Raw genomic sequence first — 18,188 nt, forward strand, 5'->3', positions numbered from 1 at the left:
GACTATGGAAGGAGCATTCAACATGGTTCAACGAGCAGATGATCAGCTCAGGAATCCATCCACCATGTCCCCCTCTACTCCCCAAAGGATAAAAGGCAGTGTGGGTGTGAGGATACGCTTAAAAAACAGGACAGCTGGAAGGATCTATAGGGGCCAGGTTAAATCATCTTGGGTCCGCGAGAATGTATGATTCAATTGTACAACCATGATTGTTATTAGACTATTGGAATGAAGTTGCATTTGAATAACACGCTCGAGCCTAATCACGAGGAATCGGTTAACTAAGTTTAAAAGATTTCCAGAACCTGGGTCCGGCCAGGTGAGGGGAGTTAAAAATCAACTCTTTGCACTTTAAACTTGGATGGTCATGCAGGCCGAGGAGCTGATGCAGCTATTAGTCATCGAGCGACGATCTTCCAAATGGCTGGGGACTCAATGTGTTTGGAATTAAAATACAATTGACCCCTGTTATTAAATCTATTATCATCCGCCCGGTTTGACAAATGAGCCAACTTAGCTGAGACTCCAGATAAAGAACCATCTTTGTCTGGCCGCAGATCCTGAGCTACCACCGGGTGGCAGCAGAGGTACATTTTTAAAAGATCTTTGGCCAACAAGAGTTGCCCTCAAGGCTCCCTTTAAACATTCAGAAACGCTGGAATACTTGAACTGCAATGACTGGGAGCTTCTTTATTCGTTTATGGGATGTGCACTTCGCCGACTGTGCTAGCATTTATTGCCCATCCCGAATTACCCTTGAGAAGATGGCGGTGAGCTGCCTTCTTGAACCCGCTGCAGCCCATGTGGTGTAGGTACACCCTCAGTGCTGTCAGGGAGTTCCTGGATTTTGACGCGGCGATACAATTACGGCTTGGATGCATCGCCGGGCTTCCATCGCGATAGCCCTTATTAAAAATGTGAGAGTGTTTTACTCCTCATCCATGTGACATTTTGAACACGAGGAGCACTTGTGTGTGAACAGCATCTTGATATGATGGTTGAGCGAGGTGAATTCACGGATGTGTTGTAGCTGCCGAACAGTAAATTAATACAAGTCAGCAGAAGTCAAAGCTGTTTGCAAATGCCTTTTGTGAGCTCTGGAATTTTTAGAAGTGCAGATGTCTGACTCAAAAACCAGACCCTCAGTAAATAATCAACTGTCGGAAACTAGCATTCAAAGTTCAACAAGTATTCATTTACAAAGATTCCATAAATATCGCCTTATCTCAAACATGCTGGATGTGACATTTCCAGTCTGGAGTGTCGGCCAACTTCACAATAATGTTCCCCACATCACAAAAGTGGTTACACTCCAGAAGCAGTTGATTGGCTGAAAAGTGCTTTGGATTATTGGGAGGTCATCGAAGGCCAATTAAGTCTTCCTCCTTCAAGCATCATCAATAGTTTGATAGTCAGATCTGGTTCAAAGAGTTTTATATTTAGGGCGGATTATGCAGCTGGTACAAGTCAGAATTGGACCTGCTCGCAAACTGAACCTGGCATGCGGGACATCCACACTTACTGAACTAGCTTCCTGATCACCAGGCTAGGGCAGGTGAACCAAAGTTTTCATCCCAAAATGGTGGCACTTCTGACACTGCGGCACTGCATCAGTACCCCTTGAGTTGTCAAGTCTGTACTTGCGTCCGAGAGTGGGACTTAGATAGAATTTGCAGTGCAGAAGGAGACAATTCAGCCCACTGGGTCTACACCGGCCACTGAAAGAGCACCCTCCCTAAACCCACACCTCAACCCCGTAACCCAGCAACCCCACCGAGCCTTTGGACTTCACGGGGCAATTTAGCGTGACCAATCGACCGAACCCGCACATCTTTGGACTGTGGGAGCACCCGGAGGAAACCCACGCCGACACGGGGAGAACGTGCAGACTCCCGCACAGACAGTGACCCAAGCCGGGAATCGGACCTGGGTCCGTGGTGCTGTGAAGCAACAGTGCTAACCACTGTGCTACCGTGCTGCCCTACTGTCAATGCCTTGCCCTGGAGGCAAGAGGGGCCATGGATTTATTTGATGGCAGCATTGAAAGTTTGTATTCGCCAGCTAAATATTTAGTAAGGGTCCGGTTTTTCAGCAAACCATCTACATCTTCTAGTAGATGGAAACTCAGGCAATTTGCAGCCCGTTTTAATTGCTCTGTTTACTTAAACTGTAGTTTAGCGGCAACAAGGCTAACACACTGGCGAATGCACTAGGGTGATGTTCACATAACAGTGCTCCTCATGTTCGAATTATCCTGCATTACTGGTCAGGAATAAAACACCAATAGCTTTTTACAGAGTGCTATGGAAATGCCGAGTGTCCGGTGGGAGAGGTCCAGTGGTTCTTTTTTTTTTTTTACAATCGTATTCCTTTCTCAGTGTTTACAAAGCCAATGTGCAGAGTGGACAGGGGCGGCCCGTAATCCATCTCATTGCTTGCTCCAAAGACCAATTCAAATTCAATTCAATTCATGGTCTCCACAAGAGAGACAGCCTGGAACTTGATCTTAGCCACTACTGAAACTTGAGGGAACAAATTCTTGTACATTGGCGCGCGATTCTCCGAGGTGTGGAGAATCGGCGCCATTTGCGCCGGCGCGGTTGGCGGGGCCGCCGATTCTCCGGCCCAAATGGGCCGAGCGGCTGCACGGATACGGCAGAGTCCCGCCTGTGGCGTTCACCACTGGTCGCTGCCGGCGGTAACTCTGCGCGAACGGTCGAGGGGCCGCCTGTGGGGGGGGGGGCGGCGCCGATGGGGTCTGGCCCGCGATCGGGGCCCACCGTTCGGCGGGCCGGCCTCTCCGTCTCCTGGCCTACTTTCCTGCGCGGCCAGCCCCTGCACACCGACGCCATGTTGAGTCGAGGCCCCCGCGCATGCGCAGACTGCCGCGGGCCAACTCCGCATGTGCGGGTTCGCGCGCCGCCTATTTGGTGCCGGGGAAGGAGGCTGGAGCGGCGAACACTTGGGCTCCATTTGGGAGAATCGCCCCCATTGTTTTCCTGACACTTCTAAATGTCCAAGGATGGTGAACACGAGTTTGCTCTTCACTGAGTGCTACTGCGCTCAATAAATTCAATTTACAGCAGAGATAATGATTGCAGGATGTGTGAGTCAGTCCATCAGCAATTTTTATGTTAGATAACTTGGACAGGCCTCTTTAAAACTGTTTCACATTGAGGGTAGGTACAAATCAAAGTTCAAACAAAACTCTGTACAACTAAATCGAGTGTGGAGGAAGCCCAGAGCAACAGAATGTTCACAATGGGTTGGACTCCACACACTGCTGAGGATCTCGGTGTTTCAAAACGGCTCCCAGTTCAATGGCCTGAATTGGATACCCTGTTCAGAGGCCCATTACCCGGGGGCGTCCGGTCGCCTGGGAGATCTCCCCCCTCCCCCCCACCCGCCGCCCCCCAAGTGCGTTTCCACCTACTCACTGTTTGTGGAGCCAACGCTAAATGCCGCCCGGCTAGGATCTCCTCGGCGAGGCTGGTAGTTGCCGGATGGCAGTCAGCATAGTTATGGAGCTCCCGAGAGAAGATACAAAAAGTAATCAGAAAGGCCAGTAGAGTTGGCCATTATCCGAAGGGAAATGAATGAAAATGTTCCATTTACACAGAGCCCACTTGGAATTGGGCATTCAGCTTTGGTCACGGTACCTCACAATAGATGCATTGGCCTTGGAAAGGATTAAAATGAATATTCATAGAATCATAGAATTTATAGTGCAGAAGGAGGCCATTCGGTCCATCGGGTCTGCACCAGCCCTTGGAAAGAGCAACCTACTTAAGCTCGCTCCTCCACCCTATCTCCGTAACGCAGTAACCCCACCTAACCTTTTGGTCATTAAGGGCAATTTAGCATGGCCAATCCACCTAAGCTGCACATCTTTGGACTGTGGGAGGAAACCGGGGCACCCGGAGGAACCCACACAGGCACTGGGAGAAAGTGCAGACTCCGCACAGACAGTGACCCCAGGCCGGAATTGAACCCGGGTCCCTGGAGCTGTGAGGCAGCAGTGCTAACCACTGAGCCAACGTGCCGTCCCAACGTTTTTATTGGGCTGAACAAACAGGTTGCGCGATCTGCATTCCTCTGTGTTGCACAGGGTAAAGTGATGATCTAGTAAATCGAGGTCGTGAAAATGACTTCTGACAGGGTGGAGACTATTTGCTGTGGTGGGAGATTCAGGAACAATGGGGGCATAACCTCAAAGTGAGAGCTCAGCGAGTTAGCGTCGAAATCCAATCAACATTTCCCTGCACAAAGGGCAATGGAATCCAGAACTCCCTTTGGGTGCTGGGTGGCTTTGGAAACTTTCAGCACCAATTGATTTCTGTTGCGTAAGGCTATCGATGCAGAGTGCGGGCGTTATGGATCAGCCGTGATCCAATTTATCGCTGCCCCGTACACTCGCCACGTTGGGCAAATGGGCCACAGACAGCCATGCGTCTCAACGGGCGAGAGGTTTTAATCAGATGAATATTCGGGACCCCGCAGCATTCCATTCCAGTCAGGACGTGCTTCTACACTCCGTCTGACACAATCCACATCAAAGACCATTCTGCAGGAGAAATAATCCTTTTTCAAAATCTTGCAGCTTAGCTCCGGTAAGGTAATCGGGGAAGTGGTTCCCCAGTGAAGAAAAAAATGAAAGCTTGTTGGAATCTTTTTAGTGTGTCACCCATTAGACTGCTGTTGGGCAGCACAGTGGTCAGCACTGCTGCCTCACAGCGCCAGGGACCCGGGTTCAGGTCCAGCCTTGGGGTCCCTTGTCTGTGCGGAGTCTGCACGTTCTCCCCGTGTCTGCGTGGGTTTCTTCCTGCAGTCCAAAGATGTACAGGTTAGGTGGATTGGCCATGATAAATTGTCCCTTAGTGTCCAGGGATGTGCAGGTTAAGTTACAGGGGGTAGGGTGGGGTAGTGGACATGGGTAGGGTGTTCTTTCACCCTAATGGTGTCCTTCTGCAGTGTCGGGATTCGATGACAATTAGCATTTGTGTTTTACATGACTGAAGGTCAACTCATGCAGGCCCCTGTAGGGCATTCCCTCCATGAACACAATTACTGCTAAGCTTGGAAAATCAACACCGTAATCAGATTTAACACTTTCAATTTTGCAAATTCTGGATCATCGAGCAAGATAGGAAAAGGAACTAACCATTCAGCCCTTTGATTAGATTCGACTAGCTCAGTGTTGTCCATTAGGACTTCAATATTTGCCAAACTGCTGACAGTCATGTCACCATATATTATGCACCACTATACTTCATGCACAAGATACACTGCAGCAACTCCTTCGATGGCACCTTCCCAACTCACGGCCTCCACTACCTAGAAGGGCAGGAACAGCAGGCGCATGGGAACATCACCACCTGCAAGCTGCTCTTCAAGCCACACATCTTCCAGCTGTGGAGATATATCGGCCATTCCTTCACGGTCGCTGGGGCGGAATCGTGGAGCTCCCTCCCTAATAGCACCGTGGGTGCACCCCCTCCACAGGTGACCAAAAGCAGAGTGTATGGAGAACAACCAAAACGGAGAGGTCTCACCCCCCACGTTCTGGGAGGCGCTAAAGGCCATGATCAGAGGGGAAATTATCACCTTCAAAGTGCAAAGAGACAGGGAGGAAAGGACGGCTAGGCAGCAGCTGGTCGACTCCATACTGGAGGTAGACCGTTAATACTCCGACGCTCCGACCGTAGAGCTCCTGGCAGAGAGGAAAAAACTACAAATGGACTTTGACCTGCTCTCCAAGAGGAAAGCAGTGCACCAACTCCGCCAGGGGGACCCTATACGAACACGGAGACAAAGTCAGCCGCCTGCTGGCGCACCAGCTGAGAAAGCAGGCAGCCACTAGAGAGATCGCGCAGATCGGAGACAACAGAGGCACATTAGAACCAGACCCAGATAAGGCCTTTTACCGAGGGTGTACTCCTCGTTGCCCCCAGCAGGGGAATCAGGGAGGAAACGGTTCCTCGGCAGACTGGACATGCCAGTTGTGGGGGAGGACAGGAAACAGTCTTGGAAGCATCACTAGAACTGGGAGAGATCATGGAGAGTATTAGCTCCATGCAGGCGGGGAAGGCGCTGGGACCGGAGGGGTTCCCGGTGGACTTCTACAAAAAATTTGTAACAGCACTGGCCCCGCACCTGCAGGAGATGTTCACAGATTCACTGGCTAGGGGCACACTGCCACCCACGCTAGCACAGGCCTCAATCTCTTTAATACCTAAGAAAGACCCTTGAAATTCTTTTTGTGAATATGCCTCCTCCATTGAGCCTCTAAGGCCGCCTTGCAATGTGCAGATATTTATTGCTTCACTTCCTGGGCCTTGCTGAGCATAAACCCAAGACGGAGTAGGCCTTTGCTTTGCCTGGGAACCTTTGTTTATCGCAAGCTGGGGGTCACTCCTCTGCTCTTCTTTCACACAGGCCCAATGGGGCCCGTTACATCCACCCGAGGGGACAGGTGGAGCCTCGGTTTCCTGTCTCTTCTGAAAGATGGCATCACAGACTGTGCCACACTGTCTGTGGCCAGGACTCCTCCCGCAGAGTCCCTGAGCTCAGCAGAACCGTGCCACCTGGGGAAAGAATTCAAATGTATCTCCCGATAAGGGGGAGAAAGTAAACAAGTCAAATGAAGGATTGCGGGGAGGCTGTTCTCCCTTCACCCTTTTCATCCAACAGTTGGAAAAGTCACACCAGCAAAAATTTGGCAGATCATTTCACGGACGGGTTCACATTGAAAAAGGCCCGACAAAATAAACATATGAATGAGGAACAGGAGTAGGCCACTCGAGCCTGCTCCACCATTCGATAAGATCATGGTCGATCGGAGTATGGCCTCAATTCTATTTTCCTACCACCCTCCATAACCCTTTGACTCCCTCGTTAGTCAACAATCTATCGACCTCTGCTGTAAAAATATTCAGTGACCCTGTCGCCATCCCTCTCCGGGTAAGGGGGAGGTCCACAACCTCACCACCCCCTGAGTGAAGAAAAAATGTCTTCATCTCCGCTGAAATGGGAGATCTCGTATTTTTGAACTGCGTTGCCTGCTCCCAGCCTCTCCCAAGAACGAAGACATCCTTTCAACATCCACTCTGCCAAACCCCTTCGTACCTCACCCTTCCAAACTATCAACTTCATCGTCTTTCCACTGAAACTTTTCATTGTCTCTCAAGCTTACCCAATGATCGAGCATCAACTGCAACGGGCCCGAAATGTTCATTTAGCTCTCTGCTCTGAAATGTTTCCCGGTGTTTGTTCTGTTTACACCCTTCACAAACCGGGGGGGGCAGCACGGTAGCATTGTGGATAGAACAATTGCTTCACAGCTCCAGGGTCCCAGGTTCGATTCCCGGCTTGGGTCACTGTCTGTGCGGAGTCTGCACATCCTCCCCGTGTGTGCGTGGGTTTCCTCCGGGTGCTCCGGTTTCCTCCCACAGTCCAAAGATGTGCAGGTTAGGTGGAGTGGCCGTGCTAAATTGCCCTTAGTGTCCAAAATTGCCCATAGTGTTGGGTGGGGTTGCTGGGTTATGGGGATAGGGTGGAGGTGTGGACCTTGGGTAGGGTGCTCTTTCCAAGAGCCGGTGCAGACTCGATGGGCCGAATGGCTTCCTTCTGCACTGTAAATTCTATGAAACTATGAGTCACAGTTCCCATCCCACCCCGCTGTTTCAGGCTTATTTCCCCTCACGCGTTGAGTCCAATCTGGCAGCTCTGTTCCTCGAATCAGATCGCAGGGTAGGGTGAGGCCATTCAGCCCCTTGAGCCTCTCCTCCCAGCCAATCGGTATCTCTCCGGCCTGGTTACACATTGTTTAACACCCTCGCAGGCAACATCTATCAATCTCAGTCTTGAAGTTTTCAACTGAATTCCAACCTCGACGGCTTTTTATGGATGCACCAGCAGAAGGGGTGGAGGGGGACGGGGCGGTGGTTCCAATGGAATATATCCAGATTTTCACCACAGTCTGTCTGGAAAAGTGCTTTCTGACATCACCCCTGAGCCTACCTCTAATTTTAAGGTTACATCCCCTTCATAGAATCATAGAATTTACAGTGCAGAAGGAGGCCATTCGCCCATCGAGTCTGCACCGGCCCTTGGAAAGAGCGCCCTCCTTAAGCCCACGCCTTCACCCTGTGGTGATATACATCACTGTAAGTACACAAAGAGTTAATGCACATACACTACACCTAGCTAGACACTAGAGGGAACACCAGAGACATGACACACAGACAATCAACCAATAGGTCAGTAAGATAGGACACAACCAATGGGCAGTCACGATACACACAGAGGTGACACTACCACAGGAGGGCATTACACCAACCCATATAAAAGGACACATCACACATGCTCAGTCTCTTTCCAGTGGAGACTCTCAGTGAGTACAGACACAGGGTTGATTGAACATCATACCCAACATGTGGATTGTAGCAGACCGGTTCGTCAGTCTGAGTAGCTATAGCAGGATTAACAGTAGCGTCGAATCCAAGCAGGAGAATTGTTAATAGTTTAATAAATGTGTAAAAGCTATCTCCAAGTCTGAACCTTCCTTTGTCAGAGTGCACATCAAGGAAGCAGCTTATGCTACGACAAGAGCAGAACAAAACACACCCTATCCCAACCTTTTTGACTCTAAGAGGCAATTTAGCATGGCCAATCCACCTAACCTGCATACCTTTGGACTGTGGGAGGAAACCCCCACAGACACAAACTCCACACAGATAGTCACCCGAGGCCGGAATTGAACCCGAGACCCTGGAGTTGTGAGGCAGCAGTGTTAACCACTGTGCCACCCCTTGTTCTCCCATTAAAGAGAATAGTTTCCCTTGAACAACAATATTAATTGAATTAATCATCTTTAGCATCTCATTAGGCCATCCCTTAATTCTCTATATGTAAGGAGATGCCAGCCTAGTCTATGCAACCTGTCCCCATTATTTAACTTTTAGCCCCATTATTTAACTTTTAGCCGAGCTTTAACTTATTAAGTTGTTCCGCACAGCCTTGCCCACTGACCCCTAATATCAATAGTCTCCATCAGCCCGTCTCTGGGTCTTGGATGCCCCTGATATGTTGCACAGGTTAGCAGAAGAAATTGGGTCCTCAGGGATTAATTTTACTGCCCTTTTGAGAAGTGAGGGTCCCACACTCAGGGTTATGAGCCGTGGCCAATGGTGGAACTAATGGACTTATGGTGGTGATGGCGGAAGGGTTAGAACGCTGAGGACCAGCGGCTGCTTACAGACCGAAGAATCCTTCAGCAAGACGACTTCTGTTTTCTTTGAGCACGGGTGAGGAAGACAATGGGGGGGGGGCACCTCGTGTTATCCTTTCCCCTGGTCATAGTGGTTAGCACAATTGCTTCACAGCTCCAAGGTCCCAGGTTCGATTCCCGGCTTGGGTCACTGTCTGTGCGGAGTCTGCACGTTCTCCCAGTGTGTGCGTGGGTTTCCTCCGGGTGCTCCGGTTTCCTCCCACAGTCCAAAGATGTGCAGGTTAGGTGGATTGGCCGTGCTAAATTGCCCTTAGTGTCCAAAATTGCCCACAGTGTTGGGTGGGGTTGCTGGGTTATGGGGATAGGGTGGAGGTGTGGACCTTGGGTAAGGTGCTCTTTCCAAGAGCCGGTGCAGACTCGATGGGCCGAATGGCCTCCTTCTGCACTGTAAATTCTATGATATTACTGATTGAAATGGAAAATGGAAGGTTAATACGAGCGACTGAAGAGGAAAGCATAGGAGAATGAGGTTCTCAAAGTGAAAATCATGTAGCTTCAGCATTATAACACGCAAGAATTCTCTTTGCTAACGGCTACATCTTATGAGTCAACTAACACACTCAGATCGCTTTCAACTTCTGCCTTGGGCACGTCCATCTCGCCCATAATGTATAGTTACCTCCTATTGACAAAATCTCCAGGCGCAGGAATGACAAAAGCACCATAGAATCCAACAATGTTTTAATGCAATGTTAAAATGCATTAAGATAAAAGCAAATGACCGTGGATGCTGGAATCTCAAACAAATACAGAGAGTGTTGGACATTCCCAGCAGGTCTGGCAGCATTTGTGGAGAGGGAGAGAGAGAATGGAGCTAACGTTTTGAGTCTGGATGACTCTGCCAAAGAGCTTTGACAAAGAGTCGTGCAGACTCGAAATGTCAGCTCCCTTCTCCCTCCACAGATTGTCCTACAATTTTCGCGTTTGTGTTGAAATGCATTGTACACTCTCTTAATCAATCCACTTGTGTTATGGTCCCCTTTTCGGTACTGTGGTGGATCAGCTGTTTCTGAAACAGTGCCCTAAAATAAATTCCGATATAAATTGCTCCCATTCCTTCCCACTTTATCCATCTCTAGACTGAACCAGAGAGGTTCAGGTTTCACACACTCCGAAAAACCCCCAGGCAGTTATCCGAACAGATCATTTTAATTATTAGCCGCTTGCAATTTTTCTCTTCAAACTCTTCTTGACTTCCTCAATTCACGAAATTAAAATTAAATGACTGCCGACGCTGGGGATTAGAAATAAAAACAGAAGATGCTGGGAATCCCAGGCAGGCCAAAGTGCGTTGATGAATAGAAGAAGGTGAGAAGAGCGAGCTGGAGTCAGCCATTGAGTAATACCATGTCTGATCATGTACATCAACCCGATGTTCCCGCCCACTCCCCCCCCCCCATATCCCTTAATTCCTCTGGTACCCAAAGATCTGTCAATCTCTGCCTTGCACGTAATTCACCGACTGAACATCCAAGAGCTCTCTGGGGTAGAGGATTCCGAAGATTCACAACCTTTTGATCGAAGACGTTTTTCAATCTCAGTCGGAGGTGACTGATCCCTCAGCCTGATCCTGGGGCCGCGCGTTCCAGACTCTCCAGCCCAGGGGAAACATCCTCCCAGCATCTCCCCTGTCAAAGTGCTGACTAAAGGCCACCAACCTGCAACTTTGACTCTGTTTCTCTCTTCAAAGCCACTTCCTGACCTGCTGAGCATCCCCAGCCTATTCTCTTTCGAGTTCCTCAATTCACATTTTGCTCGAATCGCGCTCACAGTGAGTCATGCGTTTCCAGCTGTTCTGAACCAGACAACATGAAAGAGGCAGACAAGCGTTTAAATAGTCCTGTCCGCACGCTCTCTTCCCCCTTACCTCTACAAATATGAAGCATGGAATAATGGAATAACTCCTCTGGATATTGTTCACTTCCGTCGCCATTATGATTCATCAGATCACTCTTGGGGGGGGGGGGAGAGCTGAGTTTCAGAGTCGATCACACCTGTAAAATCAGTAATGGTATTTTAACTGCTCCATTATATCTGTTATTTTAATCCAAGTTAGTGCTAGAGAAAGTATTCAGCAATGTGTGATGCACTGGCCCAGATTTCCTATTGCAGAGAATAGCACAGTCTCCCGCATGGAAACAGGCCGTTCGGCCTAGCTAGTCCATGCCGGTGTTTCTGTTTCACGTGAGCCACCTTCCATCCTACCTACCGTCTCACAGCTGTGGTTCAATAGGTAAGCACACTTACCCGCTACAGGACTTGGGCACAAAAATGAAAGCTGACGCTAAAGTACTGTGGGAGTTGGGCGGCACGGTAGCACAATGGCTAGCACTGTTGCTTCACAGCATCAGGGACCTGGGTTCGATTCCCAGCTTGGGTCACTGGTCTGTGCGGAGTCTGCACGTTCTCCCCGCGTCAGCGTGGGTTTCCTCCGGGTGCTCTGGTTTCCTCCCACAAGTCCCGAAAGATGTGCTTGTTAGGTGAATTGGACATTCTGAATTCTCCCTCAGTGTACCCGAACAGGCGCCGGAATGTGGCGACTAGGGGATTTTCACAGTAACTTCATTGCAGTGTTAATGTAAGCCTACTTGTGACACTAATAAAGATTATCAGTATTATTATTCAGTAGTGCTGCCTTTCAAAAGGGAATATAAACAAAGGCCCCCTTCGATTTTACCAGTGGATGTTATAGATCCAATGGCACTATTTTGAAGAAGGGTAGGAGAGTTCCCCCCTCTCTCCCCACCCAATACTAACAACCCCAGCCCCGTACCCTGGCTAATCACAAAAACAGATTAATTGGTCATGATCATATTGTTGTTTGTGGGACCTTGGTGTCTGCAAACTAGCCTTCACCTTTGCTACTTTATACCAGCGGCTACACATCAAAAGTACTTCACAGGGCATAAGGTGATTTGGGACAGTCTGCGGTCATGTGGAAATACAAGTCTTTCTTTTCTCTTTTCACTCTATCGATACATTCTTCTCGTCCCTGACTCCCTCATTTGCTTATAAATGCAGCATATTAGTCTGGTGTCAGTATGTGGCCTCCTCAGTAATAAATGTAACATTGAAAGGTGAACCAACCATCTTAAATAGAATTAAAACAAAAATACGAAGCAAAAAAAACAACATTTTGTTTATAAATTAAATCTTGGTAAACCCGATATCTTTTGTGACTTGGGTGTTCTGAATTGAGGCAGGGACAATGAAAGGATGATCATTTCTGAAGTATAGCTGGAGTTGAACCGAAGTTGGCATCACTTGAAAAAATGCCATGATTTTCACATTGACCTACTTGCAGCCCTTGAAAAAGGGAAACATTGACTGATGTGTAAATCAGAGGGCTGCATCTTTATGCATCACCCACATGTTGGTTTAGCACAGGGCTAAATAGCTGGCTTTGAAAGCAGACCAAGGCAGGCCAGCAGCAAGGTTCAATTCCCGTACCAGCCTCCCCGAACAGGCGCCGGAATGTGGCGACAAGGGGCTTTTCACAGTAACTTCATTTGAAGCCTACTTGTGACAATAAGCAATTTTCAAATTTTCATTTTCATGTTGCTGTAAAGTGAGTGGGTGGGATTATCCCTTGGTCGAAAAGTGAACGATTGCTTGCTTGATTTCTCCCACAATGAACAGCAACAGCACTAGGACAACCGGCAAATGTTTTAAAAGCCACTCATTCCTGAGTTTCCATTTACACAGCCTCTCTTCGAGAGAAACCCAGGCACTCGCCTATTTCTTTCGAAAATGCAAATAACTCCGCACATTATCTTGAACTTTATCTCCTCTATTGCCTACATTTAGCGAAACGTGACTGAAGATCAAATGGGGTGGCACGGGAGCACAGTGGTTAGCACTGTTGCTTCACAGTGCCAGGGACCAGGGTTCGATTCCCGGCTTGGGTCACTGTCTCTGCGGAGTCTGCACATTCTCCCCGTGTCTGCGTGGGTTTCCTCCGGGCGCTCCGGTTTCCTCCCAAAAGACGTGCTTGTTATGTGAATTGGAATTCTGAATTCTCCCTCAGTGTTACCCGAACAGGCGACTGGGGATTTTTCATGGTAACTTCACTGCAGTGTTAATGTAAGCCTACTTGTGACACTAATAAAGATTATTATTAAAAATGTGTGCATTTTAAGCCTGGCTGTGATTATCACCAACATTTGCATAATGAGAAATGTCCATCCCTTAAGTGAGCTTCTGACGAACATTCTACTTACTCTGCAATTACTGACAAGAGTACTCGCAAACACTTCGCCTGGGGAAGCCCAATGTAGTGGAAGAGGCTGGAGCAGAGATATTTTTTAACATGTGATATTCCGCAAGTGAACTAGACGTGAACCAAAAGGCAAACTTCAGCCCAAGGTGGCTAAACCGTTGGGTCATGTAATCATCAAAAAAGGCTTGGTATTTGGGCCAATTCATATTGTGTCCCAACACCTATATTGGATTCAAAGCTCCAGAGTTCAATATATCCTGCGTTAAGCCAGAAAAATCACTGCATTTTAATTGTTCCTTGAATACATACTGGAGGGGAGGGGGCGGACACAAGTGGTGTCAGTGTGGAAGATGTTGCATCCTGACAGACGCCTATTGCCTGCTAGTCTCCCTATAGATGTGCAAGAATGGATTGTGGAAATCACCATTTGAGTGCACAAAAAAAGCCTTCATTCTCAGTGGCCCATCTTTAAAGCGGCCAGGGCAGGGTTAACAGATCTCCAAACAGCCCAGCTGCATCTCTCCCAAAAGAAAAAATGTAGGGCCAACTGGAGTTAGACGTGTGATTTCCCAGTCCCTTCTGTGAACTGAAGGGCCCCCCCCCCCACCGGACTCACCCCCCCGCTGGGGATAGTCACATTTCTCTGCTGAGTGTGTAAAGGAAAACACACGCTTTGCACAAAATTGAGACAACACCGACAGACAGGACGCAGCCTTGCCACTTCGGATTTTCCCAGACTTAACTGAGAGGGCTCTGCTGATGGAGGTTGTACCAGAAGGCACGTTTATTTATGCACAAGTAGAGGGAGAGAGAGGGGTGCCTCAGGGAGCAGGCAGGCGCCCACTATATTCAAAGACAGCCTCAGTTAGTCAGTCTGCTCAGTTTGATTAAAGCTGTGCAACAAATATACTGATTACTGGGGGGGGGGGGGGGGGGGGGACATTTAAACCTCACCCCAAACCCCCACACATTTAAACCTCACCCCCAAACCCCCACACATTTAAACCTCACCCCCAAACCACCACACATTTCAACCTCACCCCCAAACCCACACACACATTTAAACCTCACCCCAAACCCCCACACATTTAAACCTCACCCCCAAACCCCCACACATTTAAACCTCGCCCCCAAACCACCACACATTTCAACCTCACCCCCAAACCCACACACACATTTAAACCTCACCCCCAAACCCCCACACATTTAAACCTCACCCCCAAACCCCCACACATTTAAACCTCACCCCCAAACCTCCACACATTTCAACCTCACCCCCAAACCCACACACACATTTAAGCCTCACCCCCAAACCCACACCCACATTAAAACCTGACCCCCAAACCCACACACACATTTAAACCTCACCCCCAAACCCCCACATATTTAAACCTCACCCCCAAACACAGACATTTAAACCTCACCCCCAAACCCACACACACACACACATTTAAACCTCACCCCCAAACCCACACACACATTTAAACCTCACCCCCAAACCCACACACACATTTAAACCTCACCCCCAAACCCACACACACATTAAAACCTGACCCCCAAACCCACACACACATTTAAACCTCACCCCCAAACCCCCCACACATTTAAACCTCACCCCCAAACCCCCACACATTTAAACCTCACCCCCAAACCCCCACACATTTAAACCTCACCCACAAACCCCCACACATTTAAACCTCACCCCCAAATCCCCACACATTTAAACTTCAGCCCCAACCCCACATACACATTTAAACCTCACCCCCAAACACACATTTAAGCCTCACCCCCAAACCCACACACATTTAAATCTCACCCCCAAACACACACACACATTTAAACCTTACCACCAAACCCCCACACATTTAAACCTCACCCCCAAACCCACATACATATAAACCTCACCCCCAAACCCCCACACATTAAAACCTGACCCCCAAACCCCCACACATTTAAACCTCACCCCCAAATCCACACACACATTTAAACTTCAGCCCCAAACCCACATACACATTTAAACCTCACCCCCAAACACACATTTAAGCCTCACCCCCAAACCCACACACATTTAAATCTCACCCCCAAACACACACACACATTTAAACCTTACCACCAAACCCCCACACATTTAAACCTCACCCCCAAACCCACATACATATAAACCTCACCCCCAAACCCCCACCCATTAAAACCTGACCCCCAAACCCCCACACATTTAAACCTCACCCCCAAAGCCACACACACATTTAAACCTCACCCCCAAACCCACACACACATTTTAACCTCACCCCCACGCGCACACACATTTAAGTCACCTGGAAAGTTTCTGGGGGGGGGGGGGGGGGTGCATTTCAGGTTTTTAAACAGTTCACCAGCCCCCTACATGTGAGGGGAAGAATTGACTGGTCCTGTTGGTTTGATAACAAAAGCCAAAAATGGTCCCACACTAGGCAAACAATACAAGGTCCGGGGACAGAGAGAGAGAAAGAGAGAGGGAAAGAGAGAGAGAGCTAAATGGGTGGAAAGGGGCATAAATTCAAAGATAGACCACCCAGCCAAAAAGCACTTTAACCCTGGGAAATAGATGTGGTTTATTGCACGTTGTAATTGGTGCTGGTTGAAACAATGTTGGCACGGTGGGTCGGAATGGTGCAATCTGGAACAATGGTAGGTGACTGATGCTGTTAGAATATCGGACCTGCTGGTTCCACGAATTTGCTCAATGCAAACCCCCGCCCCCCAAAAAAAAACCCAAAAGAGAGGTAAGACTTTATCTAAGCGTTTGAGATTTGAGCTGCTTCCATTGACTGGCTCTGACAGTGCAAGAATGTCTGGTCCCGGCAAACAAAAGAAGCGACTGGCGGATAGGGAGAGAAGGGGGAGCTGTGAGCTTATTCCGTACCTGAGATGGTGCCACTGGTTCACCAGCGCTGCTGTGCCGAGCTGCTGCCTCCTCACCCGGAGCACCATCAGGACGATAGGCAACCCCCTCCCCAACAGGCTTGGGAGCTCCCTGCTCCCCACCCCACACTCTGCTCTCAGTCACCCCCCCCCCCCCTTACTCTTCGCTGATCAACCCGGCAGCCACAGCACCATCCCACAGAACTGCCCCTCTGCTGCCACCCTCCCTTGCCATTCACGTCTCATTTCCTGTTTGGAGGGGGGGGGGGGGAGGGGGTTTAAAAGAGGCGGGGTCACCGGCTCGGCAAGCGTACAGAAGTTGCTTCAAAACAGAAGGTGTTCACTCCTCACACACACTAAAATATTTAAACAATCCGCTCTCATACTCAGAATCTGCTCTCAACACTACTGAAATCAAACAGCTCTCTCATACACAGAATCTGCTCTCAACACACTAAAATCAATCTGCTCTCTCTCATATACACACACACTGCTCTCTATACACTAAAATCAATCTGCTCTCTCTCTCAAACACACACATTGCTCTCCAACACACACACTAACATCAAAACAGAGTATATCCTCCTTTACGCACACACGCATTAAAATAATCCACTCTTATACACAGAATCTGCTCTCTATACACTAACATCAATCTGCTCTCTCTTAATCACACACATTGCTCTCCAACACATAACATCAAAACAGAGTATATCCTCCTTTACACACACAAACATTAAAACTATCCGCTCTTATACACAGAATCTGCTCTCTATACACTAACATCAATCTGCTCTCTCTCATATACACACACACTGCTCTCCTATACACACACACTAACATCAAAACAAAATATATTCACTCTTACACTCAAACACTCAAATATAAAAGTCTTCTCGCTGTACACACTGTTTTGTTCCCTCTCACACACAAACTTGAGTTTAAAAAGCAATGAAGTCCTATCCACTAATTTCCCCTTGTTGAGCTGTCAACTAATGCAGTGGTCCACAATTTCTGGTGTTACACGAGCTGTAAGTTCATCTTTCCTTTCAAAAGGTAGCAGCGTGATTTTTCTTGTCTTTATTCATTTTGGGATTCCTGGTTTCATTCTTTGTAATTTACTCAGCAACGTGGTAAATATGTTATCCCTGTGTGTAACAAACTGACAAAATGTGCATTCAGCAGAAACTGTTGGACAAAGAACATTAGGAGCACAGATACCATTCAGCCCCTCAAGTATTCAGTTATATCATGGCTGACCTGCAGCTTAACTCAGTTTGCCAAGTCTGGTTCCGTAACCCTTAATATACGGCGGGAGTGGATCAGAATCTATAAAGAGGAGAGAAGCTAACAATTTGGTCATCTGAATATCTGGTTAATGCTCTGAAGAAGCGTCATATCAGTCTTGAAATGTTTGACTCTGTTTCTTGCTCCACAGACCTGCTGACGTTTCCCTGCACTTTCAGTTTTTATTTCTAATATCTCTTTATTTGGATTGGGATTGCTATTTGTTTTATAATGCTCCTATGAAGTGACTTGGGATGTTATACTTCGTTAAAGGGGCCAGCATTTATTGCCCATCTCCAATTACTCTTGAGAAGGTGGTGGCGAGCTGCCTTCTTGAATCGTTGTCGTCCCTGATGTGTAGCTACACCCACTGTGCAGTTAGGGAGGCTGTCCCAGAATTTTGGCCCAGTGACAGTGTCGGAACAGCTAATATATTTGCAAGTCAGGATAGTGAGTGACTTGGAGGGGAACGTCCAGGTGATTGTGTTCCCA

At 48.3% G+C, this 18,188-nt stretch overlaps 1 protein-coding gene across 9 annotated transcripts in view; it reads right to left on the reverse strand.

Moving 5' to 3' along the window:
- Nucleotides 1–16,580, reverse strand: part of plppr1 (phospholipid phosphatase related 1) — a 120,540-nt gene extending 103,960 nt beyond the window's left edge. For 8 of the 9 annotated variants that reach the window (XR_011949215.1, XM_072517283.1, XM_072517282.1 and 5 more), the window contains exons 1-2: nt 16,411–16,580; nt 11,157–11,283 (exon numbers count right to left, since the gene is read on the reverse strand). Coding sequence is in view for 7 of the 9 variants with exons in the window: in XM_072517283.1 (XP_072373384.1) it covers nt 11,157–11,222 (66 nt within the window). In the remaining 2 variants the exon portion in view is untranslated. The remainder of the gene's footprint in view (nt 1–11,156; nt 11,284–16,410) is intronic. The other variant, XM_072517287.1, reaches the window with a different exon arrangement.
- Nucleotides 16,581–18,188: the final 1,608 nt, after the last annotated feature.

The sequence above is a fragment of the Scyliorhinus torazame genome, chromosome 9 (assembly GCF_047496885.1).
Source record: "Scyliorhinus torazame isolate Kashiwa2021f chromosome 9, sScyTor2.1, whole genome shotgun sequence".
Classification (NCBI taxonomy): domain Eukaryota; kingdom Metazoa; phylum Chordata; class Chondrichthyes; order Carcharhiniformes; family Scyliorhinidae; genus Scyliorhinus; species Scyliorhinus torazame.